At 35.8% G+C, this 13427-nt stretch overlaps 4 protein-coding genes across 7 annotated transcripts; 2 read left to right on the top strand and 2 right to left on the bottom strand.

Moving 5' to 3' along the window:
• The first annotated feature begins 1236 nt into the window (after window positions 1–1236).
• On the top strand, window positions 1237–3132 carry LOC17879098 (berberine bridge enzyme-like 22). Its single transcript, XM_006285845.2, has one exon. The coding sequence runs from the start codon at window positions 1348–1350 to the stop codon at window positions 2917–2919; it is 1572 nt and encodes a 523-aa protein (XP_006285907.1). The 5' UTR covers window positions 1237–1347; the 3' UTR covers window positions 2920–3132.
• A 567-nt stretch (window positions 3133–3699) lies between these two features.
• LOC17879342 (berberine bridge enzyme-like 22) lies at window positions 3700–5914 on the top strand. Its single transcript, XM_006286168.2, has 3 exons — window positions 3700–3870; window positions 3951–4042; window positions 4235–5914. Exons 1-3 carry the CDS (start codon window positions 3779–3781, stop codon window positions 5833–5835), a joined length of 1785 nt encoding a protein of 594 aa, XP_006286230.2. The 5' UTR covers window positions 3700–3778; the 3' UTR covers window positions 5836–5914.
• A 76-nt stretch (window positions 5915–5990) lies between these two features.
• Window positions 5991–8279, bottom strand: LOC17877966 (dihydroceramide fatty acyl 2-hydroxylase FAH2). 4 transcript variants are annotated; one of them, XM_006284388.2, is made up of 7 exons: window positions 8166–8279; window positions 7343–7421; window positions 7078–7170; window positions 6787–6983; window positions 6591–6696; window positions 6347–6493; window positions 5991–6257 (listed from the first exon to the last, which is right to left on the bottom strand). In XM_006284388.2, exons 2-7 carry the CDS (start codon window positions 7391–7393, stop codon window positions 6138–6140), a joined length of 714 nt encoding a protein of 237 aa, XP_006284450.1. In that variant the 5' UTR covers window positions 7394–7421; window positions 8166–8279; the 3' UTR covers window positions 5991–6137. The 4 variants fall into 4 exon arrangements, with proteins under 4 accessions (XP_006284450.1, XP_023635309.1, XP_023635308.1 ...); XM_023779541.1 differs by lacking the exon at window positions 8166–8279 and adding an exon at window positions 7997–8102; XM_023779540.1 differs by lacking the exon at window positions 8166–8279 and adding an exon at window positions 7808–7989.
• A 2417-nt stretch (window positions 8280–10696) lies between these two features.
• On the bottom strand, window positions 10697–12489 carry LOC17880930. The gene has a single exon (XM_006283722.2). The coding sequence runs from the start codon at window positions 12243–12245 to the stop codon at window positions 10968–10970; it is 1278 nt and encodes a 425-aa protein (XP_006283784.1). The 5' UTR covers window positions 12246–12489; the 3' UTR covers window positions 10697–10967.
• Between the last annotated feature and the right edge of the window lie 938 nt (window positions 12490–13427).

Genomic DNA, 13427 nt, shown 5'->3' with positions numbered 1-13427 from the left:
ATCACAAAAACAAAGACTTCCAGAACTTTGATACACGTTTTTTTGGAAGCAATGCGGCGTTGACATCAGAACCTGACGACGTTAACTCTTCATTTCTTGTTTTTTTTTATTAAAAAAAAAACTTAAATTTATATTCTCCTAAAGTGAGATCAAATTTGTTTTTTTGATCCAAAAATAATTGCATAATGAAAGACGTCATTAGTATTAATTACTTTGAATGTCAAAGAGTATGGGACGTCGTTTACTTTTCTTCGTTTTCATATTTGCACCAGCTTGCATAGTTGCATGTACATATATTATTTTAATTTCCCTCCAGCTAATTTATATGACTTCTCACAAGTTTTATACAAAGAAATTAAAACTAAGGTCCTTTTAAATACTAATATTGTGGAATATAATTTACACCGTTTGGTGTAATGTTTATTTAAGCTTTAATTCTGATTGATAATCTAGAAGCCATATATTGCTATTCAAATCTATCACCCAAAATTAGACTTGAAAATTACTCCTTCTAGTTTGTAATTTAGTTATAATATATATAAGATTGTTGGCACAACAAAAATATAAAGATATTTTAACTCTACAGTAGTTAGTAAGGACAAAATACAAAACGTTACACCAAATTCAAATATAAACATCTATCTTTATGAAAGTTCTTTTTCTTTTCCGAAACATCTATAGGAGTTAAAACTTATAAGTAGTCATATTTAATTTCATTCTATTTGTGTAATGATCCCAACATGCATGACTCTAATTGAGTATTGAAAAAACACCAAATCACTAGTCTCACACAACTCTATAGATGACAAAATTACTTGAAATGGATATGATAACTGCAAAATGAAATACCCTTAATAAAGCTAATTCTTATTTAATATATATAATGTTATTTTTTTGTTGCTGTCATTTTGTAACAATGGAGGTCTACATCTAAGAATGAGCCAAATAATTTTTCAACCGTGTAATAATTATCTCCACGTTTGGGAATTTGCAGTATTTGTTAAACCGCGTAAGTGATCACAATTCTCCCACATCAACTAAGCTTAATGGTCTACTTTTGACTCTGCAAGTTTTTAGATAGCGTCTTTGTTTTAGCTACTCTTCCCAAAATATATAATCAGTAATTAATATATTTTCTATCATGACGTTGATTTAATATCATGGTCAAATAAATAAGGCCAAAATTGAAAATCTATATAAGCATTCTTACTTATTCATCTCTGCAACTCATTCAGTTTCTCAAACACATCTCATATACTAAACCAGAAAAAAGATTTATCAAAAACGTCGTTACTTCTGCTTTGTCTCTGATACTTCAAACACAAGAAACAGACAAAAAAGATAAACATGAGAGAGCTTGTTTTATCTATGTTTCTTATCTTCTTTGTTTTTCAATGTGTCAGTTCTGTTCCTACAAAAGAACAGTTCGAAAGCTGCTTGGCGACAAATTCAATCTTCAAAAGCCCTTTCAATCACACACAAGATTCCCAAATATTCACCGACTTTTCAGAACCTTCATCATCTCCAAGTTCAAGTTTCCTCAACTTGAACTTCACCAGCCTGAAGCCAATTCTGACCTTGAAACCGAGATCTGAAACCGAAATAAAAAAATCGATTCTGTGCAGTAAGAAACTTGGGGTACAAGTAAGAACCATGAGTGGTGGTCATGACTACGAAGGTCTGTCTTACCTCTCACTGTCACCTTTCATAATAGTCGACCTCGTTAACCTCAGATCGATCACAATCAACCTCACAGCCGAAACCGCTTGGGTCCAGTCCGGTGCAACACTCGGAGAACTCTATTACAAGATCGCAAAAACCAGCAAGGTCCATGCCTTTTCTGCAGGGATATGTCCGAGCGTTGGAGTTGGTGGGCATATTAGCGGCGGAGGATTCGGTACAATCATGAGAAAACACGGTTTAGCGTCTGACAACGTTGTAGACGCGCGTTTGATGGATGTAAACGGGAGAATCCTTGACCGGAAGACAATGGGAGAGGATTTGTTTTGGGCGCTTAGAGGAGGTGGAGCCGCGAGTTTCGGCGTTGTCTTGTCATGGAAGGTTAAGCTTGCTAGGGTTCCTGAAAAGGTAACTTGTTTCATAAGTCAGCATCCAATGGGACCTAGCATGAACAAGCTTGTTCATAGATGGCAATCCATAGGATCAGAAGTAGATGAAGATCTATTTATGAGAGTTATTATTGACAACGGTCAAGAAGGGAACCAAAGGACAGTGAAATCTACATTTCAAACTCTGTTTCTTGGTGGAATCGATAGATTGATTCCTCTGATGAACCAAAAGTTTCCGGAACTCGGTTTACGATCTCAAGACTGCAAGGAAATGAGTTGGATCGAATCGATAATGTTCTTCAACTGGAGATCAGGACAGCCATTAGAGATCTTGCTCAACAGGGACCTACGATTCGAAGATACGTATTTCAAAGCAAAATCAGATTTTGTTCAAACCCCTGTTCCTGAAAACGTTTTCGGAGAAGTAACCAAGAGGTTTCTCGAGAAAGAAACTCCATTGATGATCTTAGAGCCATTGGGTGGGAAGATCAACCAGGTTTCAGAAACAGCGTCTCCATATCCACACAGGAGAGGGAATCTGTATAATATTCAGTACATGGTGAAATGGAAAGTGAATACAGTGGAGGAGATGAACAAACATGTTAGGTGGATGAGGTCGCTACACGATTACATGACTCCTTACGTTTCAAAATCACCGAGAGGAGCTTACTTGAATTACAGAGATCTTGATTTAGGCGCGACCAAAGGGACCAACACGAGTTTTGAAGATGCGAGGAAATGGGGAGAGACGTACTTCAAAGGTAATTTCAAAAGATTAGGGTTGGTTAAAGGGAAGATTGATCCAACAAATTTCTTCAGGAACGAACAGAGTATTCCTCCTCTGTTTTGATCTCACTAAACACAAAACCATATTTCAAATATTTCATATTCATGTTTTATTTCTTTTATTATAGACAGTGTAAGTAAGTTTCTGCTACAAGTGTAAAAGTAGTGAATGTCTTTTATTCAAGTAGATACCTATGTACACAAAACGATTTCAAACAAACCAACAATGGTTGCACCAAAGACCGCACTGAATAAAACAAACCCATTTGATTTCATTTTTTTTATGAACCATCTGTAACTAGACCAAAAAGGATCAATTCTTAATAATGTATATGGTCAATAGTATTACACTATACAGTACTAGTAGTGGTTAAACCAGTCACTGAATCACCTGATGAAAGCAGTCTATTTAGTGCTTTGTTTTAGTTCTGTTTTATAATTGAATTTTTACGTTTGAGAGATCATACATGTAAATTTGTTATTTTTTGATGAAATGTGAAATTATTTGATGATCATACACATATTTTGTGAATGAGTTTGAGCTATTATGCATGGTATGCGTTTTGTTTTGTTTTTATACTTCCAACTCCATATAAACAGAATTTGCTTTGAACTTTGAAAATATATACTACGTTACATCTTTTATATAGTATATAGTATAGTCCAGCTACTCTTTATGTAAGTAAACACTAAAATTGTTTTTTATTTTGGTTCGAGAGTGGAAAGAACAAAAAAAAGTAATTTTTAAAAAGAAGTCTGGCGTTGGTGTCGGCTGAGCACAGAGCTGGCTTTGGTTTTTTCTCTTTCTCTTACTCTCTCTAAGTTATCTTTTTGGTCTTGAGATTTCCATCAAACCCTTTTTGGCAACAATCTTTGGTTTGACTTCTCTATACAGACGTGAAAGAAGAGAGCAACTAAAACCCATGTCTGGTTTGTATAATAACTCTTCTTACTTGTCTCCTGCTCAAGCTGCTTCTTCTCAGATTAGAAGCACTCCTGAGAATGAGATCGATAGGTTTGTCCAAATATCTGATTCTTTTTTTTTACTGGTTTTACGTGAAAACCGATCTGTGTTCTGTTTCTTTATTCGAACAGCTCTCAGTACTTGAGGGAGCTTCTCGCCGAACATCAAAGGCTTATACCTTTTATGCAGGTCCTTCCCATATGTAGCCGTCTGTTGAATCAAGGTTCGTTCTTTTGATTTTGATTCTGATTCAGATCTAAAATTTTAGAAGCCAATTATCTTACAAAATGTTACAATTTATATAGTTCAATAGTTTAAGAGAATGAGATCAAGTTCATGGATTTGGTTTCTTCAAGCTAGGCTTAGTGTCACTTGTCTTGTGTTGTGGTCCTTATAAAGCTTTATTGATCGACAGAGATCTTCAGGGTTTCTGGAATGATGTCTAACCAAGGATTTGGTGATTCTGATGAATTCACAAACTATTCTCCTCCGACAAGAGAAGAGTTTCAAAGTTGTTGCTTGTCGACAAGTCACTGTGATTCAACCTCCCAAAACCCTATAAATCTTACCACACACACGCCAGATTCCCGAACCTACACCAACTTTCCCGAATCTTCATCTCCTGATTCAAGTTTCATCAACATGAATTTCGCAAGCCTGAAGCCGATTCTGATCGTTAAACCAAAATCCGAATCAGAAATCAAAAACGCAATTCTATGCAGCAGGAAACTTGGAGTGCAAGTAAGAACCATGAGTGGTGGTCATGACTACGAAGGTCTATCTTACCTCGCACAATCACCTTTCATTATCATCGACCTCGTTAACCTCAGATCGATCAAGATCAACCTTACAGACGAAACCGCTTGGATCCAATCAGGGGCAACACTCGGCGAACTTTATTACGAAATCGCCAAAACCAGCAAGGTCCATGCCTTTGCCGCAGGAGTATGTCCAAGTGTTGGAGTTGGTGGGCATATTAGCGGCGGAGGATTCGGTACAATCATGAGAAAACACGGTTTAGCGTCTGATAATGTTGTAGACGCGCGTTTGATGGATGTGAACGGCAGAATTCTTGACCGGAAAACAATGGGAGAGGATTTGTTTTGGGCGCTTAGAGGAGGTGGAGCCGCGAGTTTTGGTGTTGTCTTGTCATGGAAGGTTAAGCTTGCTAGGGTTCCTGAAAAGGTAACTTGTTTCATAAGTCAGCATCCGATGGGACCTAGCATGAACAAACTTGTTCATAGATGGCAATCCATAGGATCAGAGCTAGACGAAGATTTATTCATCAGAGTCATTATTGATAACAGTCAAGAAGGTAATCAAAGAACTGTGAAAACAACATTTCAAACTCTGTTTCTTGGTGGGATAGATAGACTGATCCCTCTGATGAACCAGAAGTTTCCGGAACTCGGTCTAAGATCTCAAGACTGCAAGGAAATGAGTTGGATCGAATCAATAATGTTCTTCAACTGGAGATCAGGACAGCCGCTAGAGATCATGCTCAACAGAGACCTACGATTCGAAGATACTTATTTCAAAGCAAAGTCAGATTTTGTTCAAACCCCTGTTCCTGAAAACGTTTTCGAAGAAGTAACCAAGAGGTTTCTTGAGAAAGAAACTCCACTGATGATCTTAGAGCCACTGGGTGGAAAGATCAACGAGATTTCAGAAACAGCGTCTCCCTACCCACACAGGAGAGGGAATCTGTATAATATTCAGTACATGGTGAAATGGAAAGTTAATGAAATCGAGGAGATGAACAAACATGTTAGGTGGATGAGATCGCTACACGATTACATGACTCCTTACGTTTCAAAATCCCCGAGAGGAGCTTACTTGAATTACAGAGATCTTGATTTAGGCACGACCGAAGGGACCAACACGAGTTTTGAAGATGCGAGGAAATGGGGAGAGACGTACTTCAAAGGTAATTTCAAAAGATTAGGGTTGGTTAAAGGGAAGATTGATCCAACAAATTTCTTCAAGAACGAACAGAGTATTCCTCCTCTGTTTTGATACATCAACACAAAACCATATTTCAAAGATTTCATTTCATGATTTCTTTCTTATATTATGGATAGGCTTTCAAAATTAATATATAAATTGCTAAAACACCAAAGTATGATTGATATTAAACCAATAAGACTAGTAAAAAGTAAACTGAAAACCAGTTTAGGCACCACTACTAAATATGCTCATATATGGTGAATAGATCGTATACAGTAGTAGTTAAACAGTCATTGAATCACCTGATGAATCATCATACACAATATCAGTAAGTTTTTCGACACTCTGAAAATGGCAAACAGAAATTCGATTTAGCTCTTCTTTCCTGCGGCTTTAATACCGGGAAGTGTTCCAAAGACTTTGTCCCAGAGAGATGAAGTGATTCCATATCCTTTGTCCTGAATCCTAAAGTGATGATTCAGGTGGTATTTCTGTATTGATACCAAACCTCATCAGAATTTAGGGGAAGAAAAGTTTGAACAACACAAACGGAAATGTCAATGAAGATGGGTGTTCTTACCTTAAGATGTTTAAAGGTTGGTTCTTTAGGTTGACCATGGTGTAGATAGTAATGAGTAATATCATACATCACATAGCCGAACAATATGCCTCCAAGCAGAGCAGGTGCTGTAGCAGGAGTAGCTAAGAGATGGAGAAGCTTCCACAGCTAGCAACAGGAACAGAAGAAGGCTGATTAAAGTTTCCATATCGAAACAAAGAATAAATTATTAGACTGCAGATTTGGATCAAGCATAGGCACTTACTGGAACCAAGAGTATAGCTGTTGCGGTAGGAGGGAAAACAAGACGAAGGCCATCTTGTGGGTGCTTGTGATGGCATCCATGAAGAAGATAGTGTGCAGTGTTTGCCCTAACGGAAAAAAGTATATGAAAATGAAACAAAATCAGTTGTGCTGAAAGTGAGCTTTCTATGTTCATAATTCATGGATACTGAACTAACCAGTAACTTTTGGTTTGGATGTGAAAAAGGAAACGATGAAGCGTGTACTCGAGCAGTGTCCACGTGAGTACGCCAAAGGCAACTATTAAACCAATCTGGGGAAATGTAAGCCCCTTACTCGCCGATATTGAAAGAACGTAGCAAACAACTGGAAGCCAAATTGTTGGGATTGCCCACCAAACCGTACGAGTCAAGAACTGCTCAAATTTTCCAAAACAGGATTTAATCGAAACATAGAGGACAACATATAAGAAGATAAATCTTTAAGAAAAAAAAAAGAAGAGTTGATACCTCCCAAAAATCACTTTCGAAAAAACGAGGACCCTCTACACATACAATAGGTTGATGAATCCATTCCTGATATTCTTCGCCAAGATGACCAACCTGACAAGAAAATAAGTTTCTTTTTATTAGTAAAATTGATGCATTGCATATAGCAAAGAATCTACCAAACATCTCTGAAGATCTGACAGAAAATTCGCCATTTGTTACTTTCTCTTGTCGATATAATATGATAAAAAAGGTTACACCGAAAAAAAGTGATTGAGAGCATTACCTGAAAGACAAGTGGCTTATTCAAATCGACTGTGAAGCGTTCTGCAACCATCTTTGCCACTATATGAGACTGATTGCTTCTGCAAAAAGAGCCACAAGCAAAAATCGTAAATGCCTAAGTATCTACAAAGAATTACAAGTTTTTGTTCCAGGATTCAAAACATTGCAGTATTGTTAAGAACAAACATCTCAAATGAACAATATCATCAAAGGTAAACCAAAATCCAGATTAACATATAGCATAAACCTGTTAATTAACTATTGCCAAAAAATTAGATTTAAGGCTCAAACCAGGTGCAATGCCTCATCCAAACTGAAAAGATCAACCTCAAACAAAAAATTCACAGAAACTTTATTGCTTTATGGCCATCTAAAATAAAGAAATGACTGCATTGGCATCTGAGTATTTGGTTAAGCTCAATTAGAGAAAGGAACACAAACAAAAGAAGAATCTAATCATCATTACCTTAAAGACAGAGCCAATAAACAAAGAGAACCACAGACAATGTAGATAAAGGACAAAACTTTGAGAAGAACTGAATCGAATCAAATCAAGAAGATGAGATTTCCTCAGGAGATCACAAGGAAAACCAAAGAAAAACCATCAAACTCCAAAACGAGAGATAAAGAAACCTATATGGAGAAAAAGACCAACATTCTTGGAAATTGACGAACAAAATCCCGAAATTTTCGCAGTGAAGTTTAAAGGGTGGCAGAGACAATCTAAATCGAGGAAGAGAGATTAATGGGAAAAGAGAAGAAATCGGAAGAAAGAGAGATGAGAATGCGAAGAAGAAGAGATCTGAGGCTTTTATTATTATTACCTTTGGAGGAGAAGAAAGAAGAAGCCTCTCTGTCGTCTCTATCAGCGTAAGAGACTCGCTAAGTCTCTCTAATTGAAGGGGAAGACAACAAATACAAAAACACTCTGTCACCACAAGGGTGGGATTATGCTTCGCTTGAATCCTGCTATTGTTCGGCCCACGTTTTCTATCTTTTCTGTTTTGTTTTTTTCTTTGGCCATTAAAATTATGTTTGCTATACCTATTTGTATAAAATATCTTTTTTTATTTCCTATTTTAGAAAAGAATAAAATTTGAAAATTTTAAATAGTTTTTGTAAGAAAAAAAGGAAAAGTATTTTCTAAATTTATAATTTGTTTTAGAAAACACCTTATCATGTATATAGAAATAAATCGTTTTTGTAAGAAAAAGGAAAAGTATTTTCTAAATCTATTTATTATTGTCTCTAGAAAACGCGGGAGGAAAAATATATTATTTATAGAGAAAAATATAAATTATTTAGTTACATACTATATAAAAAAAAATAAGTTTAAACTGTGAATTACATTTTTTTCTTCTAATTTTGGGAAAGGCTCTTTTCAGCACAAATTACAGAGTCGCTTTTAGATTTGGAAATGAAAAAATAAAACAAAAAAAATATGTGGCTAGCCAACATTGATCGATCATAGGGTTGGTCGGTCCATTGATAAGTATAATGTTTCGTGAAGTTATCTCTTGTCACTTGTGACAAATTTTGGAGATAGGTTTCTCTTCTCAATGGACTATGGTCTATGGCTCTATATGAGTCTATGACTACTACTACTATCTATGAATGAGCCTATGAGTAAAGGTGTTAGCGCAAGTATAGCACCTACAGTTTTTCTTATGATAAGTCATGAGTTAATAGGAACGCATTCACTAATTAGTTAACAAAGACTAGATCAAGATGAATAAATTAAGTAGATGATTTACTTACTCGTGACTAAGTTTAGAGAAAGGTTCTTCTTCTATATGGACTATGTATGAGTCTTTGAGACTGTGACTCTATCTATGAGCGGGCCTATGAGTAAAGGTTTTCAGCTCAAGTATAGTACCTACAGTTTTTTTATTATTATGGTAAGTCATGGATTATAATATGATATGGACGCATTGGCTAATTGTAAACAAATCAAGATGAATAAATTATGTAGATGATTCTGTTAATGGCCTCTACGGCTCTGCCTGTACACGTTGCTACACTAGGAGATCTACAGAAATTGCATATTTTACATATATGATGATTCTGCATAAACAAATAATGTAAACGAGAGAGATAGATATGAAGACTTATGGTGAAGATATGTTAGGATAATGGAGAGTTGAAAGGGCAGTAAACTAGAAAGTGAAGATCCTTATCTTGACCTTGACCTATGATAACCTTTTTTGTTGTTGCTGGACAGAGTAAATGTCTACTTAGACGTGTTTGGTGTAGTTATACTAATTATTGAACCGGTTGATAATTTCTAAACCGGTTGATTACATAACATTTGTAAAGTTGAAAAATAACAAATTGAAAGGTGGTTTTTGCTGAATGCTGCTCAATAAATTACATCATAAAAAAGTGCTCAATGGATCTTAATGTGATTTGGATGTGATGTGATGTGTTGTTTTTTTCAACAAATATATTATATCGACACATACACACATTTTAGAATTAGACCTTTTACATCTGTTGGGAATCACCAACAACCCAACTAGCAAGTCTTTTGTATATATAAAAATCAATAGACATGACCAAAAAAAAAACCTTAATGGTATGCATGACATAGCATTAGCAACGAGGCTTTCCTCTATATATAATTAATAGTATACATAATGCACCTTCAAAGTTTCATCAAGATTGAGGTATCACTCAATGCAACTCCTTCATACACAACATAATTTATTTAACAAAAGGACTTTGTGTTTTGTTTATTTCTTCATGGAATATGCAGTCTTCTTAATATAAGGTCCAAATTTCTTGTTCTATAACTCAATCATGTTTAGTTTATTAGATGTCTTGATCTTCTTTCTCGTATTCTTTAATTCGCAAGAAGATAGTATTTAGAATCCGAATTCATAAAGAAACATGAAAAAGTTTAACAAATGCTTCTAAACATGTGATGCCTCTCAATTGTACCACCTAAAAAATTAGTACTATCAATTTTCCTCTTTTTTTAAAAAGAGTTTCTTCTTTTAGAAGGATTGAATCCAATTCAAAAGAAAATGCTAAAGCCGCACTAATAATTTAGCGATGGACATAACCGAGACAATACGCCATTACCAAAATTCAAGACGATCTTGAAGGTATCAAATGTTTGTTTTATAGAATCGAATATATATTTTTATCTCTGAAACACGACACGACTAAGTAAATCCGGTCATGTCATCATGTGTCTCCGTCAATATCGCCACATTGCTAAAAAGTTTTTAGTGCTTTTTTTGGCCGACACAAACGTTATTGCTCTGCCTTGCTTTCGTTATCAACAATGACCATTTTTCTTCAATTTTATATATATAATTAAGAACTCAGTTTTTTTCTTCTTTGGACCATATCATATAATAATAACAATATATTCTCTTGTTAACAAGTTTTACAAACAAAACAAAAAAATTTACAGTTTCATAAGCAAACCAAATTGTTTATAGCTTCGAACTGCCCAACCACCCCACACAACAACAACCAACAACCAACACTCCCTTTCACCGTCCTTTTACCGCTCAGTAACTAACAGCGATCCGTAAGGCCCACCACTGCCACGGACATACAAAACAAAAACAAAACCCAAAGGTTGAATCTTTTTTTTTTTTTTTTGCTTCTCTGTTTTAGAGACTGGTTCGAGATTTGCAGGAGGAGCAGAAGACTCTGAGAATCAGACACCAGGATAGTGTCAGACCAATAGCAAAGACTTTCCCACTTAACAATCCAACAAGAACAATCACTATCAGACCAATCACTTTCGTTAGATCCCCTTTTGATCTCATCTCTTCTCCTTCTTCTTCACCAATCTCTGCACAGCTCTCTAACAATGGCGGATTCGAACTTAATAAATCGTCTCTCTCAGAGATCTCACTCTCGACTCTCTCCTCTGAATACAAGCTAGACACTTCTGTCGTAGACCCTTCTTCTTCAGCCTCAACCTCGACTTCTTCTTCTTTTTCTTTCATCTTCATCTTCTTCTTCTTCTTATAACTCCTTAACTTCTTTGGCACGATCTTCTTCACAATCTTTGATTTAAGCTTCGCGCTTTTACTCTTCTCAGTTTTAAACACCACATCCCTTATCGTCTGCATTTCCTTCTTCTCCTCTTCAGCTACAGGTTTCTTCGTCTTCTCTAATGTTAACGAATTCGAATCCAATCTCTTCTCCGGTTGAGGAACAACAACTCTACTCTCCTCTCTAGGCTCTTCGATTATTTCAAATGAGACCTTTCTTCTTCTGTCATGCGTCGATGTGGACTCTTCTTCTTTTTCTTCTGGCTTCTCTTTATGTCGCTTCCCTATGAGCTTCTCGATCAACGAATCAACACGAATCTGCGCGTCGGGGCAGAGGTTTAAGAGCGTGAAGAGACGCGCCACCGCGAGCTCGAGGAAGAGAAGGGCGAAAGCAGAGAGAGTTATCCCCACGGCGAGCTTCTTCGTGCTCAAGGCTAGAACAGCCACCATAAAAACCTTAAACACCACCACCATTAATACACAACACCCTCCTCCTCCGCCGCGATTAACGCAGTTTCCTCCACCGGCAAGTCTATCCACGGGAGTCTCCTCGAGCTTACTCACCAAAGGAGGATCCTCTGAAACCAAAGCTTGATCAAGCTTGACAGGAAGAGACATACGCCGCTGCAAAGACAGAGAAGGAGGAGGAGGAGGAGGCGGAGACGAAGCACGCCGTCGTGGCGGAGCGGTTTGAGCCGTCTGAGACTTGTTAACACGTTTAGAAGATTGTTTTTTGAGACGATCGCGATTCTTGACGAAGAGATCGATCAAAGAAGTAGGGAAACCAGTTTCAACAACGAGAGATCCACCATGTTTAGGAGATTGTTGAAGGTCTGATACGAATCTAGAGATCCGACTCGATTTAGATTTCTTCCAAGGTAAAGGCATGTTTAGAAGAAAGAAAAAAAAGGAAAGAGCTTTAAGATTGTTAATATAGATTTGATGATGATCACCTCTCCGAAGAACCCAGAAGAAAGGGTTTGTCGAAGAGATAGAGAAGAAGATCTGGTTCCAATATCAAAACCATTAATTATTTGACATTTTTGAGTTTTAGAGAGAAGAGGTAATAATAAAAGCTCCTTTCCTTCTTCTTCTTCTTCTTCCTTGTTTCCGCAGAAAGTGATAGAGAGAGAGAGATATGATGATGAGGGAAACCGCTTAAAAGACATTAACAGGACGACGCGTGCCTTAACCAATTATTTTATTACTTTTCCTCTTCTTTTTTTTTCTATTCAAAATTGTTAGTTTTCCATTTTTGTTAATTATGTACAACTGTACTATCCAGATTTTAAGATTCAAACACTTTTTACTTAACCCAATTTAAAAAACCGAACCAAATTACCAATAATTGTACGTTTTAACATTTAAAACCGAAATTATTAGAACTAATTTATAATCGAGTCAAAGATGAACTGATCAATTTATTTTATTCGATATCGCACTTTAATGGAGTTAAAACTAATTTATTCAGCTTAATTTTCGCAAATATGTTAAATTCATTTTTGCTCAACTAGTAACCCAAACCAAACTTAAGTTACATTAAACCGGACCACAAAACTTCCAAAGTCCAAACCATAGTTTTGACCTTCTTGTTCAGTTATATTTTTGTAAACTAACAAATTAAAATAGCTCGAAGTTAACACAAACTAAAAAAACCGAAATATTTATCTACCGGCATGGTTTGAATTTTGGTTACAGCTATTTTTAAGATTCTTACGTTTTCTCGTAATTTTCTAAAGATAATTTTCTTCTGTATTATAGTTAAACCAATCAACAAACACATTTATCTCTAGTTTCTATTGTCAGCTAATCTAATTAATACAATGATTTGCTTAATAAGTAAATTTGCCTATTAATGGTGTAAAATCATTAATCAACTTACTAAATTAGTTTTTAAAAAACACCAACAAAAAGGAAAAACCACTAATGATGCAAATTCGAATCTTTTAGTCTTCAATTTCAATATCCTAAGAAGAAAAAGGATCAAATCTGAAAATATTTAACAAATATAAAAAGTATAGAAAAATAATTTGCCTTTATATCTTTTCATAGCGATTTATTATAATTTAA

This window comes from Capsella rubella, unplaced genomic scaffold (genome assembly GCF_000375325.1).
Source record: "Capsella rubella cultivar Monte Gargano unplaced genomic scaffold, Caprub1_0 scaffold_7, whole genome shotgun sequence".
Lineage (NCBI taxonomy): Eukaryota > Viridiplantae > Streptophyta > Magnoliopsida > Brassicales > Brassicaceae > Capsella > Capsella rubella.
This window is presented reverse-complemented; position numbering and strand designations above follow the sequence as displayed.